Source organism: Passer domesticus, chromosome 6 (genome assembly GCF_036417665.1).
Source record: "Passer domesticus isolate bPasDom1 chromosome 6, bPasDom1.hap1, whole genome shotgun sequence".
Classification (NCBI taxonomy): domain Eukaryota; kingdom Metazoa; phylum Chordata; class Aves; order Passeriformes; family Passeridae; genus Passer; species Passer domesticus.
The window spans coordinates 36,468,475-36,490,002 of NC_087479.1; the positions used below are offsets into that span (position 1 = coordinate 36,468,475).

The window sequence follows — 21,528 nt, forward strand, 5'->3', positions numbered from 1 at the left end:
AGGAGAGAGTTGAACAAACACTTGAGAAAGGGCATATGGTCAATCAAAACTGAAATTGAAAAATCTAGAAAATTTGAAATGGAGTGACTACAACCAATTGTACTGAGATGAAATTGGGTGTAAGGAAATAGACCAAAAGTTGCCAAAATGATTGCCTTTGAAATCACTAAAATCAGGAAAGAAAGGGAAAGAAAGAGAAACAGAAGAATTCATATTGCAGGAAAAAAACCCCAACCTGACACCCATGGGATGTGTGTTGCCTCCTCGTAATAGTTACATAAGCAGGCTGTCCCTAGTTTCCTTTCCTGGTTACTGGTATACTAATGGTATACTGGTTACTAATATATTAGATAATATATTAGAAGTACTTCTTTCAAGCTCTTCCCAGGTATGCTGGTGTCAGAACTCAGAACTGTTGCAAGTCAACAAAAGTGTCTATTTCCCCCCCATACCTCCTCCAGCTTAAGAGTGTTTTGGGAATCTGAGGCTGTGGTATGAGAGAAAATACAATTTAATTGCTTCACAAATGAAATTTCTTTTGCAGTAGGTTAAATCACTTCATTTAATCTATTGGACTAATTATTTGCTAGATATCTGCTACCAATACTTAACTAGAAAGTTTTAAGTTATTCTACTTTGTTCCTTTGTCATCCTCAAGTATACTCCCATGTATGTGATGGTCTTTCAAAGAAGAGATGGACACAGTCCACAGTCTGCATTTAGGAGATGATTATGCAGGGATCAAAACCAGAGTGTTAAAGACCACAATATTCCTCTCCTCCCAACCACACCTATCCTTTTTTTAACACTGGGATTTCTGTGAAATAAAAATAGATTAGGAACTTCCTAGTTGCATAATAGCAACTAGTTCTGCCAAGTTTTTCAAGGACAGGAAACTAAACAAAGACATTTCTAGAGAAAACAGTTTTAAAACACATTCAGTTATAAAAGTATGTATTCTTTGTGCACAATATATAGTTTAACAATCAAAAGCAGAAACTGTAAACCTTCATTCTTAATAGGATTTAGACATACAAAGATGTACAAGTGTTGATTTCATACCATAGATACGGAAATTAAGCATCTATTCTATAGACAACAGTAAGACATCCAAGAAGCAAACTGTTTTTGACTAACATAAAGGCACCAACTCCCTCACAGATTTGGCTCTTGCTGTATCAGAAAATGGTATTGATACTCAGATAACACTCAAGAGTCTCAGAAATTATTTTTTGTAGTATTCACTGCAATATTACACTTTTGATATACCAATCACAGCATTGTATCAGCCAACGTGCTCATTTATTGTTAGAGATTAGGCAAGTCACGGACAAGAACTTGCAACGGCAAGGGAGAAAAACATTCCAATGTTTGGAATGTCCAAATGCTACAGAACAGGCTTGCACTGTGTAAGCAGAATAAGGTAACCACTTCAGTCTTCTGTTCCAGGAGACAATCATAATTAAATAACATACACTTTTGCTTTCACAACTAGCAGCAAATATTCCTTAAATTAATCTGAAGTTTTCAAGAAGCAAACAAAGGCATACAAAGTCTCTATGCAGGTGGCTGTTTGAAGTTTACCATGCAATGTTTGTAAAAGTACTTCTTTGCTACTTACATTTTAAGCACATTATCTTAATTGACTGATTGGGTAGCTAGTGAGCTTTTGAAACGCATTAGCATTCCAACAATTACCGGAACCTAGAGAGGAGCCAACCCACACTACTCAAGTATCTAGACCCCTAAAAATGACTTGACCTTATTCACATAAGGCAAACTGCCACTGGCCTATTTTTACATGCAGCTGCCCCATCCTTTGGTCGGTTGTTGGGTTTTTTTTTTGTTTGGTTGGGTTTTTGTGCGTGTGGTTGTTGGTTTTGGTTCTTTTTTCTTTACATATCAAGTTGTCCTGGGACCCAACTGAAAATACATTGATAACACTGACTGTATTTCTACTAAAAAGAAAATAGAACACTTAACAAACGCTGTCCTGAATTTTGATGGATTAGTGTCATCTCTGGCTATGGGATGCAATATTAGTGGCTACAGGGCATTTGTGGACTGTCCTTCAAAAAAGCATCCCATAATGCTATTAAGTTTAAATTATTTGTCCAATCAATTTGGTTTGAAGATTCTTGCCATCCAACACTGAGCATCACAGGTTAGTCCAAAGCATAATTTTCAACTTTAAAACAAGCATAATATATTGCTGGGTGGATTTCAAATAATCTAAGTAACTTAGAATTTAATTATTCTCAAGATTTCAAGAAAATATTTTTATATGACAGTAAAACCAAACTATTTTTCTTCACAGGAGAGTGTTTTACCTCACCTGGTCAGAAACTTCTCTATTCTGCAACAGAGTATAAACATTTTATTTGCAAGCAACTTGGATATGTAATATTTCCAATTGCCAGTCCCAATGTCTGCAATAATAAGCCAGTCAGGAATCTATTTAGAACTAGTTTATTTAGAACTAGCATACAGTTCATAAATAGCTACTGCTTCCTCCAGACTTGTGACAAAGAAGTTTCACAATAAGCTTCTCAGGTTTTGGTAGGTTTTAGAAGCACCCCCAATGTCACCATTGAGAGCAAACACTGCACCAGATCTCAATCATTCTTTTGCACTGGAGAAAGGCATAAACTGAACTCCAGTGAAAACTGGCCAAAAGAGAGTAAGATATGGGATGCAAGCAAAGTGCATGCTTTTCTACTCAGTTTCTTCCAGTTCAGATGCCTCATTCAAACAATTAAAAGTTAGCTTTTAGATGAGAGGTGTAAAATTTTCCATCAAATAAATACCTTAGGGAGACAGATAGTTTTATCTTCCTCTACTTGTGTGCATGGGGCTTAGATCAGATAGGTATATACGCACAACAAATATTATCAGAACAGTGCAGCATGATTAGTCATGGCCTCCAAACTGATGTCAACTTACAGTAAAGAAATGGAAACCTGTATATCCCTCTGGCTACCATTACCTTAAAAGTTCATGTAGTTAGGAAGTGTTTTAAAGCCCTCAATCCACAAGTTATAAGTAATGGGCCTCTTCAGTTCTGTGATACACAAATTCAACTCCAAACCAATTGTGGTTTGGATTGTAAAACTATGGTTAGATGCTAGAGATACAAATCAGACAACATTCACCTAGTCCCTATTTTAGTGAAGACACTCAACTTATGAGGTATTTCAAACAGTGCAAAGTGCCCTCTCCAACTTTCCACAATTGTGAATTCAGGTTACCCTGCTTGTTCAACTTAAATAAAGGACTGAATTTCCGGTGCAGGGAAAAAAAAAAAAAGAAACTGGGAAGAGGAATCAAACATGGAAGAAGATTCTCAAAGCCCTAACACTTTTAGCCCTGAGCAGTTTAAAGAAGATGAAGGCAGATGAGTAGAAGGAAGTTGGCTGCTTTCTTGGAGTCAAGGCCATGTTTACATGAAGCAATAAAAGAAAACTAATCCCTACAGAAGGGGTACTGCTTCATTTGTCCCAGCCCCTCTTATTTCAGAATATAAGTTTCACAGATCCATGAATATGGTGGCTTGCAGCTGGAGAGGCTGTCATTGAACAATGACAGCAGGCTTTAATTTTCAATTAGTTTCTTGGCTCTGATGTTTGCTTGCTCAATGCGTTCCCTGTTTGTATCAGCCTGAAAGAGAGAAATTCGTAGGTCATTTGCAGACTCGATGCAAAACAATTTAAAAATTCAAACTGATATGAACTTCTGAATTGCAAGGTATCATCACTGTGGTAAAGAGAAGGGAACCAATCTCTGTACACTGGAGGTAATAGTCAAAACTGGGCCTATGGGCATGAAGTCAGATTTATTTTGCTTAGTGCAAATCCATAGTTTTCATTCACATCCCATCCAATGCAATAGTGCTGTAACAACATGGTATTTTAAGAAAAGCTTTAGATTTTATTATTGTTTAAAGCATTAAAAGTCAGGCCACAGTATCTAGGTTGAACAAATGTCAAAACACAGTTTTACTGGAAGGTATGATAAGGAGTTTTTAAGTAATTCCCCATTTACGCAGTGTGTTGTGGGGAATGTGCAGGAAGTATAAAAAACCACCCTCTGCCCACACAGTGAGTGGAACTCCTAAGAAACTCAAACTGTGCCAAGTATTAGCACAGGATGTGCTAAGTATTGGCCATTTCACACCTTTGTCTTGAAATGGGCTGGGCAGAGCACACTTGCAGTTCAAGTACGTCCCTCCCATTCCCCCCTTCCTGCCTTTCTGGTCAAGGGGAGGGGAGGAACAAAAACCTACTATAAAAAAGGGAGACTAATCTGTTAACAACACTTTGGAAACACTAATCTAGTTAGTAGATCTTCTTCTAAGAAAAATCCCATAATGTAAGTTTCATTATGGGTTTCTTCAGACTAGGAGTCCTGCATAACACTACCAAAAGTCACCCAGTCAAGCCTATTTCCCAGGTGAGTCCTTCCCAAGAAGTCCTAAAAAAATAGAAGTATCAATTCTATTCTGAAGTTAAGCTCTTTGTTTCTTTACATGATACTGTTGTTTGGCGATTTACAGACAATATTTGGTTTGGTTTCCATACTGTTCACTACATTTAAGAAGTTATCAGCATAGAAGGATTAATTTAAATATCCTGAGACAAGTTGCCAGTCTCAAAGCCAGGAACTGCACTTTCATTTTCATTCTGGTCTGCAAAGCAATTCCAACTTGTATACACCATATTTTAATAGTTAGTAAGACTTGATCAGCAAGATTTATTCAATTCACTAAACCAAAAGAGAATCAGGCCAAAAGAGATGCCTGAATCTACTAGAAACACTATCACTGAAAACAGTAATTCCCACTTGCAGTTTATTTGACCAGGCAGTTTTCAGTCTGCATTACAAGAATTTCACATCTCATTTTAAACTCCAAGAAATTTTCTAGTACTTCAAACTGTCTGACTTTTTTACATGGTAATCAGATGTGCAGTTTCAGGGAACAGGTAAGGCATCCTCCATATAATCATGTTGATTTGCCTTATCAATACTAAATTACTAGACAAAATTGAGCTGCTGACACAGGTGCAACCAGCATTTTTGTCAAACCAGAGGAATTCCATTCCTCTTGCTTTTAACCCTACTGCAACATTTCAGTGAGATTTTTAAAATCCCATTTCATCTTAATACTATAATTTCACAGTAATCAGTGTTCATTTCTACTTTTTGAAATCTTTAATATACACTATTCATTGAAGGTTTTTCTTCCTTTCTCAACCAGAATGCTTATAAAATAACTTCTATTTTAGAAATGTCCATATTCTGAAATGACTAGACTTAGCATTCTCATTAAGCTGCCCTTTGAAAGAAACTCCCCAAAACATATTTCTATATGGTTAATCTGTTTGGAGAAGCTAATACTTAATTAATAAAATTATATATAAAAAAGGAAGTTACTATAACTAACTTAATGTGCAGACCATTTCCCTGTGCACCTACAAACTCCATTATTCCAAAGTCTCCCCAGGTCCAATATTAATTTGTCCACAACAGTTAAAGCAATGAATAACTTGTGGTTTACTTCACATTCATTATAGTGACTTTCTAGGAATTCCAGAAGAGCCTTGCTATTGTTAAAAATACCTAATCCCTACCACAAGAAAAAAAATTTCCTGCAAGCAACAATCCCCCAGGTATACCTCCGGTAAATGTTAGTACTTTAGATCCCATGAAGTTTATTAGTTTTCAGACTAAGTAGCAATCTGTGCTGTATATTTAGGTTTCCTGGCACTCAAGCATTTGAATTTTAAGCTATATACCCTATATGTATCAAGGTGTATCTCTTGTTCATATCACTGCAACCTAGAGAATGGCATAACCTCACCACATATTTGCTGCAAATACAGTGAGCACATTCCTAATAACCTCTGAGTTACAACCTCTGAACTGAGAGCAGAGAACACTTTGGACATTTACCTTTATATTTATCCGGTCTATTTGCTTATTCTGGGCATCAATCTCATTGCCCATATCCAAAGCCATGTTTTTCAAATTCCCAAGAATGTTTCCGACTTGAGCAAGATTTTCATCCATTTCATCTTCTCTGGCATCATTGGTTATCCTGTTCAAATAATTAAGACAATGTTTCAAGAATCAAAAACTTGGTTTTGTCTAGCATATATTTACTCTAGCAGAAGTTGACTGTTGCACTATGCATTCAAACCAAGGTATGTTTTTCCCCTTTTAAAACTCCCTGTATTTCAAGCAAGCATTCACCAAAAAAAAAAAAGAGTGCTAAGCTAGCCACTAGTACAAAAATAGCCTTAAAATAGTTACCTGAAGTTTAAGATGTGAGTTTCTCTCAAATATATTTTATGACAGTAATAGACCTTGGTATTTTTAAAAGTCCCTTCAATAACTGAGTACTAAGCCTTATAGTTCTCACATCCAGAAACAGACTGACCATACCACCACCATGTAACAAAAAAGAAGTGTAGGATAAGCACTACAATACTGAAGGTATAGGTGTCTGCCATCTCCTCTCCAAGACACAACAACTCCTCCAAATAGTAAAATTTTCTATTTAGCAACTTGACCCAAAATACATTTGAAAGAAGCTGACAACTAGTAACAGGATTTGTGCACTTGAGATTGAGGAATATGAACTAGCAAACCTTGTAATATATCCACCACTTGGTCCTCCAGAAGTCTGAGGCTGCCGCTGATTTATACTTCTTGGTTGCATGGATATCACATGATCTGCTGAGTTCTCCGTTCCATCTCCCCAGGTTGCTCTGTATGCTTTGCTGGCCTCAAAGTTCTTTGTCCTACTCCACAAAAACAAAAAATCTAAACCAGTACACCAGAAATATGGCTTCCTGATTGAAATTCAGTATTAATCTAGAATTTTCACATACATTTGTCTTGTGCCCAAAGGAGATCAAATTTTGTACAGATAAAACTTTGTCTATACAACACAAGTTCTTGTGTCCTGATAGTACAAACACAACTGAGTTACTCTAAGGACATTGATTACTTTTGTCTTAAGCTTTAAGAAAAGAACAATAATTTGCTTAAAGCAATGCTTTATCAGAGGACAGAAGCTTATGACAGTCAGAGGAAAGCTTACCCTGTCAAAACAGAGTTGCACTTATAATAGAAATTCATCTGGAGACAAGATTAGTTACCTTTCAGGAAGAAATGAGGATGAATGCAAAAACTCCCTCAAACAAATACCTATACTATGCAAGAAAACCATCAATTGCTACTATTTTTTTAATCAAACATTAAAAAATTACTTGGCAACAGAAGAAGTTAATGTTTCTCATGTTAACTGTGATTATGAACTCAGAGTGATCATGTTTAAGTAACTCTTTCATTCTGCAATTCAATTGTACTAACTCCATTAAATCAATAAGCCAACTTGCCACTATACTTTTTCCATGTAAATCATAGGAGAAAAAAAAATAAAGAAAGCACACTGACACAAAGCAACCTCAAGATTCACAGAGCCACAAAAGCATGAGGGGAAGAAAACCTAGCAAAATAAACTTATCTAAATTGAGGTCTGTTCTCACGAATCCTGAAGAACTTATTTTGAGAATATTCTCATGTTCACCTTGTTTTGTGGCATTTTCAGGTTTAAGCTAGACAATCCAGACACTGCCATTTTTCTGCTTCTTTAGACATCTGTGAAGGGAAATCTGTAGCGTCTCAATACACCTAATCTTGCAATCACAGGCAATTTCTAGAGATATGGTGCCTTTCAGTAACCTGGATATTACATGTTTGAAGAGTTGTGAAATTAGCTGTAATGAACAAATATTGCCCCTCATTCTACTGATGTTTATGTATTCAATATAGGAAATTACATCTCATAGGTCAGATCCTACAAGAAGTAATCTAAAATGAATATATTGAGGGGAAAAAAACCAGAATAATTTCTCCATTCATAATGGAAATATTGCACCCAACAAAACCCTGAAGAAACCTAAACTACTCAATTCTAGCTCCTTGTACATACACAGGCCTAAAGATCTCTATATTTACTGTAACTAGATTGAGCGTACTTTTTAATCTCATTTATACTAAAGCCATAACTGGAAGACATCGCTGTATGATTTGCTTCTGGAGGAGCAAAGCCTTAGGTGCCAGAAGCAACTGTGAGGACTTTATCAACAAAAATCAAGTGACCTGAAGACTAGTTGCACCTGTGAAGTAGACATCCAGAAAAAGAATTACTGTTCAAACTAAGCACAGTTAAGAAGAAAACTTCTCACCACCTGCTTTTAAGAGCTGTTTTTCAAATTACTATACATTCAAGTTTCATTTCTACAAAACTACGGCAATTTACACAACCTGTCAAACCAGCAATGGCTCAAGCAGTTGCTCACCATTTCCACAGCTAATAATACCCTCTGCAGTAATGGACGTTTTCTATTCACATCAGTATACATCACAATCACACATCACAATCACAAGCAGAACCACATGCAGACAGACATCATGCACATGCAAGCACAAATGCAATAGAAACATCACTTCAGACAGCTGGTTAAATATGCATCTGCACTACTAACACTGACCTTGTCCTAAAATCCACTTTCACCAGTTTAAGTGAATACAGCTTCTTATCCTAGTCTTCATTTTTAGAAAGCAAGCATCAGTGTTAGGAGAGAATGGAGAAGAAAGTAGTAAAGATCAACAAAAAGGTAAATTGTTAATAGTACATAGAATGTATAACAGAACTGCCAGTATTTTTTGTTTTCACAAAGCTTTTATAAATAATCTAAACCTAGGAGAAATTAAAAAAAACCAACAACTCAGCAAGTGTTCTGATTTAGCTCATATAGCTTTATGCTTTTATGAAAAATATGAAAAGCTGTGGAGGTAACTGGTTGACAAATAAATCTGACATTGAAGAAAGGGTTGGTGTACCAGTAGATACATGAAAGACAGACACTCCTTCTTTGCTGCCCTCTACTTACCCATTTTTTTCTATACATTACTGTCCAATTTGGTACACAACTACTTCTGTTCTCTTTATCTGTGTACTTGGAGTGCCACAAGAGTTCACAAATTCTGAGCTTGCTCAGTGTCAATAAGCTGCCTAGCTTCAGTGAAGTAAGACTATCAACCACAGAAAACAAAGACCAAGTGTGTCAAAATGCTCAAAGTCCATCAGCTTGAGCCAATATAGAGCAGTAAGCATACCTATCCAGAAGTCAGGACACCTGCATTTTCAAGGGACTAAAGCACTAAGACTTTCAGCCTTAAGTCACAGCCATATCTATCCTAAATGACTCTTCAAGTACTATTCTGTTGGTTAAGTGGACTCGGCTTCTTCGAGGAATTTTCACCTAAACTTCTGCTACTTCTCCATTGAATGATAAGTGATTTTGCTCATGCTAAAGAGCAAAAACCAACACACTATTCACTTCAGTCACCATAGTCAATTTATGCCTCATTCATTTGGAAGGGCTATGATCATGTCCAATTAACACAAACAATTTGGTAATTTACTGCTTAAAGCTAGGGCACCATCAAAAATACTTCTGACATTTTTCAGGCTGTTTAAAAATACAAATCAAGTACCACAATAAAGATTAGATTACTCAACTGACTTCGATACGGCAGCCATAACACTGATGTTATAAAGGTACTGTGAAATAGGTCTGCAAGAATTTATGTAGTCACTAGTGAAAAGATTAAAGCTTTAACATCAGTTTCTTCTCTGTCCTCCTATTCTCACCCTCCCTAAAGCATGAATAAGTGTCTTGCTTTTTAATTAGTACAAAAGTATTGTTGTGAAAAAATTATTTTTGGAATCAAATTTCTAACAGACAGGCACTGACATATAGCTATTTGCAGTGCAATTTGGTCTCATCTGCATGGACATTGATAATCTTCTACTAAATAGAAGCCTTAAAGAGATTAGGACACAACTGTGCAGGATGCTATAGAGCACCTATATTTACATTAAAAGAGGCACAATGTATGGTTAGACACAAGTAAGCTTCAGTTACTCTCATACAATTTTAAAAGGATGCAGCTCTACAAACCAAAACAATCAATTCTGGTAGAGATTCAGTATTTTTTAATTAGCTCTTTAATTAGTTAATATTTCCTGGTACAGTAGATATTGGGAATATTTTAGAACTCCAGGCCCAAGTACCAATATAACTGACCTGTTACAAGGACAAACACAGAGCCCACAACATTTGTTGAGCTCTGTCAGTGTCTTCTCAGCTTCTCTCATGTCCTTGTTTATCTGGTCCATGCCTTCTTCTATACGATTTAGTTGTTCTAGAAGGGAAACAAGTAACCTGACTAAACATGGATTGGGGAAGGTGAGGAAAATTAACATTTATTTATAGAACTGAAACTTGTTCCTTCTATCTTTATATGAAGACTATTGACTTTTTTCTTTCCTGCCTTCTAGGATTTTTTTTTTTTAATTTTTAAGAAAGATATTCAGTGGGAGGTTTTGGTTACTACTTTGCAAACATCTTCCCCACCTTAGAGCAGCATTTCTGTTGCTACTCTTAGAATAAATGCAGCTAGTTACATTCACGACATAGTGGAAAACAGCAGCTTCTGTAGCAGAGCTGTATTACATCGTAACTGTCATTAGCTCTCAACTACTTTAGCAGATTTGTAGCATCTTTTAAATGCTACAAATACATAGGAATAACCAACAAGGAAATCTCATTTTAACCTAAACAGTCTTAATAATAAGCCTTTAGTTTCAGCAACAGCTCTGTGATAGTTCTTTTCTTACAGTCATTACACTCTAATACTGATTTTTAGTGTTATGGAAGAACTTACCTCCTTGTTCATCCAGCATGGTAATAGTTTTGAGGCCAACATCCTGGGACTGCAGAAAGAAATTTAGTTCCAGATGTAATATGAGACTGGAGTGCAAAATCAGAAGGTCTGGATAGTAAATTTGATAATCCAACCAAGATTATAATAAAACACTGTACCTGAAATAACTTCTGTAGTAAAGCAAATTACAAGTCTCAAATTACAAGCTACGTTAGGCTGATATGCACCTTACCTGTTACACTATCTCAATTAGTGAGGTTTTTATGGTGTTTTTGTGAGGTTATTCTTACAAGATGATTAAATTCATTGTAATACTCAGATTGAACTGCGACAACGTCTAGCCAGAAAAGCAAACCTAGCTGTGCTTCATTTTGAGAACTAGCACTTGGTTCATTCATCCCTACATCCTTCAAAAGGGCTTACAAGGCCTTTAGTCCTGGGAGCCAGAATGAAAGCAAGTAAAACAAAGCCTGCAAAATAATTTGTAAGAATTTAGCACTGAGGAATATACTACAGCAGAGCTCTTTGCTGGCTCAGAGTCTTGGATCTAGCATGCAAGTTGCACCCATGCTTTACTGTGAGCTGACAGCATAGAATGAATCAGCAAACTATGATACCAAGAGAAATTATGTTGGCTCCCGACATGCACTTAAGATTTGTGTGGGAAGTATCCATCAGGCTACAGTGATTCAAATGCCTCACTGGTAACAGCTGCATCTTCAGCTAGCCAGAACTGTGCAGAGGAGTAGATTCCTCATACAACTTCACTTTGATAAACCCAAAATACAGATTTGTTTCAAATAATGTAAAGGGGCGTTAAGACTTTCCTTATCAGTGTAAAACTGATGAACAGATTGTAAGAAGATCCATGTAGAATTACTTGTTTGAAACAAGAGCAGCTGTACTCTACAACCCCACCCAGCTGAGCCCTAATGACCTCAGCAGTAAAATATTTCCACACTATCACAGTGAGCTGAAATACAGATGAAAGATGTTATGAAAAGCAAATTTTGCAGCAGCCAAAGACATAAGTGGCCCTCAGAAGACTTTTTACAACTAATCTGTAGCATTTGGAGACCAGATCCTTTGGCTTAAAACAGATAAAAAGGGTATTGATTCTTCTATAATCTGACAGATTGTGAAAATAATGAAGGTTATGTCATTCTAATGCTACTACTGAATTAAAGCAGCAACTTCTAATGATGAAGTGTGCGTGTCTTGAGAAAGACAAAAAAAGTGTTTAAAATTACAGTTAGCATGACACTTTTTATACTTAATAAATCCAGAGACTTTAAAAGCTTTTTCTTACCTCAATGGCCAAGCCAAGAATCCTCCTTGTGCTTTCCAAAGACTAGAAAGAAAATTTTAAAATGAGTGCATTAATTACTTATGTACACATCAGTGTCTGAAAGTCTTCTCTGCCAGTTTATTGTAGTAAGGCAATAGTAGACAAAAGGTTCATCACCTTGTTTATATTTAATACATGCTACAACATGTTCATAGTGGAAGCACATTAGTTTTTCTTCATTTTTAGTCTTTGCTATTGTTTTTCTTATCCCATTGGAAAAATCTTACAAAAGATGATATATTCAAATGAATTTTAGTTAAATAAGAAAGCCACGAAGTATCAATAGGATTAAAAATGCTGTAGGTAACCAAATTCTGTCATACCAGTAATCAGAACTGGGTGATCAGTACTCAGTTAATTAAGTGACCTTAAAATTCATTCCTATTTTTAGGAGTAGTCTTCTCTCCAGTATTCACCAACCAAAGTGAAAACTTAAAACATTCAGCTATAACCTTGCAGAATCATTATCCTGGTCTTTGTTTTTAAAATATATTCTAATCTTTTTGGACAAATACTCTAATCTCAGACATCTTCCTATAATATTTACCTCATCAGTGACCTGGTTGGCCCTCAGCTGAATTTCTTCAGGTGATAGCTCATCCATGATGAGGAAATACTACTTGTAAGTAATCACGCGAAAGAGAACCTTCCCCCTGTAATAACAGATACCAAGCAAGCATCAGAATTATCCTTTCATCAGTATTTTGAGTTGAAAGTAGAAGACAGTTCAAAGAATGAGAGCCTACACATTTCATTCTGCATAGTAAAACACCTCATTAGGACTAGAAGACACTAAAATAATTATTCAGCTGATATGACCTAACTGAGGAGCTAAAAGACAATCAGTATATGAAGCAGCTTTCTTTCCAAGATTTGGCTTCCTAAAACATTTTTGAAATAATTCTATGGTTAGTTAAAAAATAGGAAATAAGGTCTTAAAATAATAAACTTCTCCATGCTAGAATAACACATTAGTTTGCTCAGTAATGGAGAAATAAATTTATTAAGACATTTAAGTTACAGGTACAAACTTCAAGTGTCCTTTCCATTTCTATTGAAGAATTTAAATAGTCAGAAACAGGGGAAACATTTTCACAGACAAAACACCACCTAAAATGATCCCAAGTAAGACTCTAGAAATGATTGTTGTTATTGTATGGTGAATTCCTCAAATGCAAAAGGATCCACAAAGGTTTTAAGTAGTATGTCTGAAACTGTAGCAAAGGTTTCCAACCTACCTTTCTCACATTAAGCACAGGGGTCATAAATGAATTCCCAAGACACCATGATTTATCTTTTGCTAAAAACAGAAGATTTATATTTTGCCTAAAATACAAGACAAATTAGCAATCCCATCAATAAGTGTATTCCTATCAGAGACAGGTTTTTCAGAGCTAAGAATCTGCACTTTTGTTGGAGGAATGGTAATAAAGCCAGCACTCCTAGCAATGGGAAAACAGAACTCACAGGCTACACAAGAATTTAATGAGATAGCACATAAGCTGAGAAATAAGAGGATATTATTTCCTCCCCTTAGTTTTAAACTAATTCTTGATCTTTCACATGAGTAGCTTGCAATTAAGTTCACATTACTCATGGATATAATTCCAAACATGCTGCTTGACTTGACTAATTTTCCCCTATAAGATCAGTATTTTAGAATATATAACATAAGTAATTGCTCCTAGGAGGGTAAATTTATGAAGATTTGCCCAGCTGTTACCCCACAGCTCTTTACAGGAAGTGTGCATAACTCTGATGGTGAACTGAAATCAAGACACCTAAATCCCTTACAGCTGAAGTATTCCAAGATTTAAAGAATATTTCAGCAGGTTTGGTCTTCAGCCCCTACCTAGAGCCTGAGACTATGGCTCTAGAAGATTTCTCTACAGTAGATGTCAATGCAAGTTAGTTTTTCCTATCATTAAAAAAAAAAAAAAATCAAGATAAAAAAATCATACAAGGCCTCTAAACTCTGTTTTCAGTAGTCCAATTTCAGTGTATAATCAGTGAATTATCTTTTCATTCACAGGCTTAAGCTTCTTTCATAAGGTTTATCTGAGCCAGTCCCAGCTTTCAATTTGAGAACACCCTTCAAGCTGATTTGCACAGCTAAGGACCAGTAAACTTAGGACAGGGAGGAAAGTACCTATTTTCACTGAATCAGATTAAGCAATATCTCTGGGCAACCTGTTCCAGTGCTCAGTCACCTGCACAGTAGAGAAGCTTTTCCTCATTCAGGTGGAAGTTCCTGTGCATCAGTTTCTGCCCTTTGCCTCTTGTTCTGTTGCTTGACACCCCTGCACAGAGCCTGGCTCCATCCTCTGACACCCTCTCTTGAGACACTGACAGACATTGATGAGGTCCCCTCCGTTGTCTCTTCTCAAGGCTGAGCAGGCCCAGCTTCCTCAGCCTTTCCTTGTGAGAGAGATGCTCCAGTCCCTTAATTATCTTCCCAGCCCTTTGCTGGACCCACTCCAGGAGCCCCATGTCTCTCCTGTACTGAGGAGCCCAGAACTGGACACAGCACTGCAGATATGCTCTCACCAGGGCTGGGCAGAGGAGCAGGATCACCTCCCTGGACCTGCTGGCAATGTTCTTCCTGATGAACCCCCAGATCCCACTGGCCTTCTTGGCCACAAGGGCACTGCTGGCTCAGTTGCTGTCCACCAGAACCCCCAGGTCCCTCCTGGCAGAGCTGCTCTCCAGCAGCCTGGCCCCCAGCCTGTGCTGGTGCCTGGGGTTATTCTTCCCAGGAGCAGGACCCTGCATTTGCCTGTGTTGGATTTCTGACAGTTCTTCCCTGCCCATCTCTCCAGGCTGTCGAGGTCCTTCTCAAGGGCTGCACAGCCCTCTGGGGGATCAGCCACTCCTCCCAGCTTTGTGTCATCAGCAAACCAGTTCCAACAGCTGACAGACAAGCTTTGTGTTCCCCTAGCCTGCTCACATCTTCCTGAGTAGCTCCAGTGCCAGCCAGCAAGGAATGCTATGGAAATGCACAGTATTCCACTCACTTTTGCCCTAAATTAATAGTATTTTGTCTTGAAACTATTTATAAATTGATGTAACAATGAAGAAATCCAGCTTCAAGATGTGGAGAAAAAACCCTTCCAACATGGCAGACACAGAGGGGAAAAAAGTTCCTTCTGGGATTTTTCAAAGCTGAGTTATGCATGTGCTTATCTTCTGATGCTCATATTTGGACACCTGTAGTGCTTTGCCTCTTGTGACATGACAATATAATTTAAAGTGATGGCCCATATAATTGCGAGGATAAACTACCTGTGTGAGCAAGCTAAGTAAAACCATTCAGAACACTTGGTTAAGAGAAAGGTTCTGACAACCTTTTATCATAGATAAAGGGTTCAGCTATTTGCTGAGCTTTTCTGATAATTTCTTGAGGTCTTATGTCACTGAAAAGTGACAGAAGATTTCTTTCTTTCTCTAGACTTCCCAGCAAGCTTATCTGCCTTCACTTTCCAGACACCATCATTAAAGTACGTAAAACAAGACACATTAAAATTTCCTTATTAAGACAGGCATAAGAAAGCATGCTTTTTGAATTAGTATGATTATAATGTCTGTTTGAAGTTGAATATCCAAGCCAAATGCATTAGACTCCAAAAACCCATCGTTTTATTCCTGCTAGTTTGCAGCATTGCCTTTGTAAGGACAGACACAAGCTACATGGTAGCTCTGCAGAGGCCATTAGTGCCATAAGGCGGAGCAAAAAACCACATTTTCTAGGCAATAAAAACTTCTCACCACACAGCAGTTTAAGAACATTTTTAAAAGCACAAAACACTAATTAAAAACAAAAAAACATTTCAAAAATACGCTGTTTCCAAAGATGTGAATACACACTCAATAGCTGCAGGCCTAATTGGAACAGCTGAAAATAGCAGGTGCCCTTCATGCAAGATACCTCAAAAGAAATTTTAACAGCCATGATGAGGCCATTTGTATTGAAGTAACTCAGCAGTTCCAACAGAACACAGTACACATACATAAAGGAAGGATACACGCTTACCCATCTTTCTGCCTAGGAATCATAAAACATCCTTTGAGGTATCTAGCTCCAGTGTTAACAGTATATGACAAAATTATTTTATATACAAGGCATTAAATTATTCAAAAAAACCAAAATATACAGAGAAAAAACTTGATATTGCTATGATAACATTTGTTATAATATTTGCTAAGGCAACCATTTAACATTGATGCTCAATGTCTATTTTCTTCGTCTTCCCTCTCCTACCATTTAAAAAAACCTAGACACAAAATAACCAAAGTAAAAAAAGACAACAGCCTACAAATATATTTCATGAGTATAACAATATTCTGCTATTTTTCTTTAATTTTCTTTTTAGACAGGCAAGTTTTAAACAAGAATCTAATGTCCCTTAAGACAAAGCAATACTCCTTTAAGGAAGGATGTGATGTCAGCTTTGCTTACTTTCTGTTATCAGTTTTCTGCAGTATTTGCTCAGTTAAACACATTTCAGTACAATTCCCCTTCTGCCCATTTCATAGGAAGGCCTGATACCTGCAGAGTATACCAAACTAAACTTGCTACAAAAATGTATTTTCTTGAGGTAACTGGGCTCATTAAACCTTTCTACTAGAAAACAGATTACAACACATTAATTATCTTAACTATCATTGCCTTATAAAAAGGAAGATTCATTGAGAAACCAGAGCAGCAAGGAAATAAATGTATTACCACCAAATCATAAGAACCTGATTTTTACTGCCATGCTTTATTTGGGAGATTGTCTAAGACAGAAAGAGTTCCTTGAAATTCCAATTCCAACCTAATGCTTTAGATCTCTTCACAAGACTACTCATGTTGGGCTAAGCCATCCTGTAAGTTCATCCCTATAATAGATACCATAACTATGAGATTGCTGCCCAAGCCAGCTGAGGATGGATTAAGCTGAAGTTACTTCTATCTCCTGGGCAAGAGGAAACAATTCACTCTCCTATGTAAAGTTATTAGGTTGGAGAGGACTGAAAGACAGAGCAAAGGTCATTGCAAAATAATTAGGGGCACAACAAGCACTTCTGGGGTGATTTTATCATGGTCCATTCAAAGCATCACTGGCTTAGAGATCTTAATTTTGTTAATCAACACTCACAGAGCAGCTGAAGCATTTTAGTGGGTTCTTTGTCTGACTTGAAAGAACTGGAAGGTGACTGCCACCCTGATTTTATAAGATTTTTTAAGCCTTCTAATGTCTACATTCTTGTAGCAAAGTTTCTCACACAATTTCTGTAAATAACTGATTGTTTTGCCTTCTTTTATGGAGGAGGAAAAATCTGATGGACTGTTGGGTTTGTCCCGTGTCATTAGAGAGGCAGCACTTTCACCTTCCAATCCACTGTCACCTTCGGAAATCTACAAATGTTGGAGTCAGAAAATAACCTTTCCCTTTTTACCTTGAGAACAGCAGCGTGTTCACGTTGTGTTTCTTCGCGTCCTATAGTGACAGGTGACAGACTGATGTGAGCTATGGCTTCATCTCTATCAGCAGGAGGGTGATCCCATGAGACTACAGTGCAAATTTTTGCTTGGGAAAAGCCCTGCTCACACTGCCACATTTGCAGTGGATCAGTCCCAAGCACCAAGTTCATCCCAACCCCAGCTACTGAACTGGGAGCTAACACCTGCCAAGGCAGAACTTCCATAGTGCGACAGGAGCAAGTTGAGTGCTGGGAACACCCATGCTGACCTGTCTGACCATGTCCCCAGGTTTAAATACCAGCTTGTGATCAGAAAACTATGGAAGTACCACTTCATTCAAGAGCAGTCCACTGGCTGGTTTCCTAACAATAGGCACATTAAAAACTTTGGAGGGGGAGGTAATAAAGCATTTGAATGGAAAGACCCTCGAGATTAAAGCATTGCTGTATGCAGCCAGCAACAACATAATCCTCTCGGCCACCCACCTTCCCAGAGCATGCTGTAAAAAATTAACATGCAATCTTTTTTTGTTGTCTCTCTCATTGGCCTAAGAATACTCCACTGCACCATTCACAAGGGGTTTTTTTGCAAGTGTTTTCATTCAGAATTACTTGCCAACTGGAAGCCAGCTATTTATACCAACACACTCAGCTTCCAATGCAAACAAGTTTCAAAAGCCATTACAACAGTGACTTTGCACAGAATTTTCAAAGTTTTTTTCAATACCAACAATCTTCTGGGATTTAAAAGACACTGTCATGGTAATGAAAGCTACAGTAGGCAAGTTACATGATTTAAATATTATTTCCTTCAGCACTTAGCTGAGACGCAATTCTAATGCTTATTGTCTCTGAAAAAAAGAAAACTTAATTCTTTGCTTTATGAGAGTCACAGCACATTAAGGCTGTGCTGTCCAAAGTACTCAAAACCCTTACTGATCTTTATGAATTTAAATTAACTGCAGGGTGCCACAAGGCCTGATAAAGTTCTTGTTCAACTCCAATTACACTGTCCACATCTGGACAGGGAGAGGCTGACAAAAGTCACAAGTTTTCTAAAGCCAGACAGGTCTACTTGCACCAGATCAATATTGCTTTGATTGCTGGCACTTTCACAAACCCACCCTGAATAAGATTTTTGTTCTGGATCTCTGGCTGACAAGCAGCAGTTCCGTACCTATGATAAGCTGAATGCCTTTCAGAATTTTGAATGCAATTCAGAAATGGATATATCCATTACATTTGCTACATATCATAAAATAGTTCCTTACCATCTGAAGGTCTTCTATTTGCACACAACCCTTTTCCTGTGAAGTTATGCTTTTAACCAAAATGACAAACTTCTCTTCCTCCTTCACTGACAACTTGTAAACTGGGGGGGAGAAGGAAATAGCCTATCCAGTGCATCTACGAGTGTGATTGAGAAATACAGCCCATGCCTTCTCACCACAAAGACAGGAACTAGCTGGTGATACAACGCGGCTGTTGCAAAAACTGACTGGAAGCCAGTATCTCATGAGCTGTATTTTTAGCTGTCAGTGAATTGGTACAGCCTCAGGTGATTGCAGATGCTCTCAGTTCCTTCTCTTGTAAAGGGAGCTGTTGCCTTCCCCAAAAAATGGAAAAATTAATGAAACAATATTCTTAGATAAGTGAATGTTAAATATGAATTTCTTGTGCATGCTTACAAATATCAAAATTAGACAGCTTTGTGTTTAGTGATGGAGGTTTTTTTTTTCTCTCAAATTCTTCATTTCGCTAATACAGAAAAGTTGTTTTTTTAAAACCCTTCCATAACACAAACAGCTATCTTACTTGCTAGTTAGCTGAAATTCAGCCCAGCTAATGCAGGGTGGCACAAGGTATCAGCACCAGAACGTACTCCTCCAGATGATTATGTCTAGAAGATAAATGAATAAAGCATCTGTGGCCCTGGAGGAAGAGGCCAGGGCCAGGACCAAGACACTGCTCTGCATGCTTCCTGCTTTCCCTTATCAGCTTCCTGAACACACTGCACACAGGCGATAGCACAAAGAATAGGCGCTACCAATGGCACCTCCTCTGTGCAGTGTGCTCAGCTCTACTCTCACCTCAACAACTCATTTTTGCCCTTGAAAAAGCCTCACAAAACCTCCTCCAAATCAGATACTGGCCAACACAAATTCACAGTCCAACTTTGATCCAGTTACTGAGTTACAGATTCCATTTCTCCTAAAGACACAAACTGTGCTGTGTAACTGTACCCCTACTTCAAAAACTGCAGAGCAGAGAAGATCAGGCACACAGACTGGATACTGGACTACCAGTAAGCAATAAAGTGCTCAATTAGATCAATCAAGCAAGCAATTGATATCACAAGTGGCTTTTTCTTTGTCCCTGAACACCTTCCTACATAGCTGTTCCCTTTACAGCACAGAAGCACGTTTGTCTATGAAGGGGAAGTAAAACAACACCCTTAGTTCTAAACACTAAGAATCCAGTACCCTTTTTAAGGGAACAACAACAACAAAAAGTTAGGCAAATAGTTAGAGAGGTTGCATAAAGAAAATTCCAAAGTTCCTTTAGATCGTTTACTTAGAGTGTCAAGTTATGTGCTGACTTCACATTAAGTGAAACAGAAAGAGAAAAAAGGGAAAAAAGTGAAAAATAAAGCTTACTCATTAGTGGCTTCCCAGAAGGACCAAGGGCACCGAGACGTACAAGTGAAAGAAGCACAAAAAGCACATCGGTTCTTATTGTTTACTACATTAACACTACAACATTTCATAGATTGGTCTAAAGGCAGCAGGACACAATACCTAAGTTTATTAAGAAGCAACAAGAGGTGAGTTTTCTCCTGGACCCTACTAACACCGCAATTCACGGGCTCTCACCAAGCAAATAAGAACCGCCTGGACACGGCACTGCCGCCCCGGCGGGGGCGAGCCCGCCAGGCCTCCCCGCACACGGGGCGGCGCAGCCCACAGCTGAGGCGGGGCTCGGAGCGCCCGGGCCCGCAGCCGCGGCCGCCCATTGCCCCGCGCAGCCGACACAGCGCGGCAAGCGCCCCGCGCCAGGCCCGCCTCGCCCCGCAGAGGCGCCGGCAGCCACAGCCCGCCCGCACAGGGCGCTACGCGGCACGGAGAAGGACACGGACCGATCAGACAGCCTGCCGCCTTACCCGGGGCGCCGCAAGCTGCCAAAGCCCAAGCCGTCACACACCTACCGGCGCCACCGCCGCCGCTCCCTCACGCCGGGCCGGGCCGCCCCTTTACGCTGCCATGTCCCGCCCGCCCCGCTGCCGGCCCGCGCGCGTCACCGCCGCCCCGGAAGCGGAGCCCGCCCCGCCCCGCTCCTGCGCCGCTCCCCGCCCCGCTCCTCCGGCGCAGGGCCGGAACCCCGGCGTGTGGGCGGCCGGCATGGCGGCAGGCGGGGGTGCCTTCCCTCCTCCGTGAAGCGTGCGGGTGTCAGTGCCGGGTGCGGGCTGCGCATGCTGCGGCCCGCGGTCCGCCCGTGCTGACCGCAGCTGCGGCGGCAAGCAACGCAGCACACGTGTCCTATTTGTATCAGTGGGGTTTTTCTCCAGTTACTACTCTCTACTAGGACGATGAGTGTGAGCCCCCTTCTGCTACCAGCGGAGAGAAGGAGGGCAGAAAGGGAAAGTTGCTGTTCGACCTCATCCTTTGCAGCTGAAGCGCGCAGCATTTCCTGAGGTATATTCCTTCTCGGATGTGATAAGTTCTTCCCTTAGGGTGCTGTTCCTGCTGTAGGGCTGTAAGCACAGTGGGTAGCTTTCACAGCACCAGGGCCTGCATCAGCTTTCGTGGGTCCTAAAGCCCCCTTCCCGTGAAACTGCTGCTGCGATCTCAGAGCTGGGTCTCGGTTTCCGTCGTCTCCTTCTGCATCTCGGGATGCTCCAAGCCCCTGTGGACTTTGGC

At 39.1% G+C, this 21,528-nt stretch overlaps 2 protein-coding genes and 1 long non-coding RNA gene across 7 annotated transcripts in view; 2 read left to right on the forward strand and 1 right to left on the reverse strand.

Moving 5' to 3' along the window:
• Nucleotides 1-937: 937 nt before the first annotated feature.
• SNAP23 (synaptosome associated protein 23) lies at nucleotides 938-20,894 on the reverse strand. 4 transcript variants are annotated; one of them, XM_064424542.1, is made up of 8 exons: nucleotides 20,772-20,894; nucleotides 12,696-12,801; nucleotides 12,110-12,151; nucleotides 10,801-10,849; nucleotides 10,161-10,278; nucleotides 6,648-6,800; nucleotides 5,950-6,094; nucleotides 938-3,657 (listed from the first exon to the last, which is right to left on the reverse strand). In XM_064424542.1, the coding sequence occupies exons 2-8, from the start codon at nucleotides 12,750-12,752 to the stop codon at nucleotides 3,592-3,594; spliced, it is 630 nt and encodes a 209-aa protein (XP_064280612.1). In that variant the 5' UTR covers nucleotides 12,753-12,801; nucleotides 20,772-20,894; the 3' UTR covers nucleotides 938-3,591. The 4 variants fall into 4 exon arrangements, with proteins under 4 accessions (XP_064280612.1, XP_064280613.1, XP_064280614.1 ...); XM_064424543.1 differs by having other exon boundaries at nucleotides 20,817-20,856; XM_064424544.1 differs by lacking the exon at nucleotides 20,772-20,894 and adding an exon at nucleotides 20,410-20,522.
• On the forward strand, nucleotides 8,460-17,595 carry LOC135303145 (uncharacterized). Of its 2 annotated transcripts, XR_010364655.1 has the most exons (3): nucleotides 8,460-8,684; nucleotides 15,597-15,645; nucleotides 17,458-17,595. It is a non-coding gene; the product is annotated as an uncharacterized LOC135303145 (long non-coding RNA). The 2 variants fall into 2 exon arrangements; XR_010364656.1 differs by lacking the exon at nucleotides 15,597-15,645.
• A 203-nt stretch (nucleotides 20,895-21,097) lies between the features above and the next one.
• ZNF106 (zinc finger protein 106) overlaps nucleotides 21,098-21,528 on the forward strand; it is a 41,300-nt gene continuing 40,869 nt past the window's right edge. The window contains exon 1 of the mRNA XM_064424547.1: nucleotides 21,098-21,303. The gene's annotated coding sequence lies outside the window, so the exon portion shown is untranslated. The remainder of the gene's footprint in view (nucleotides 21,304-21,528) is intronic.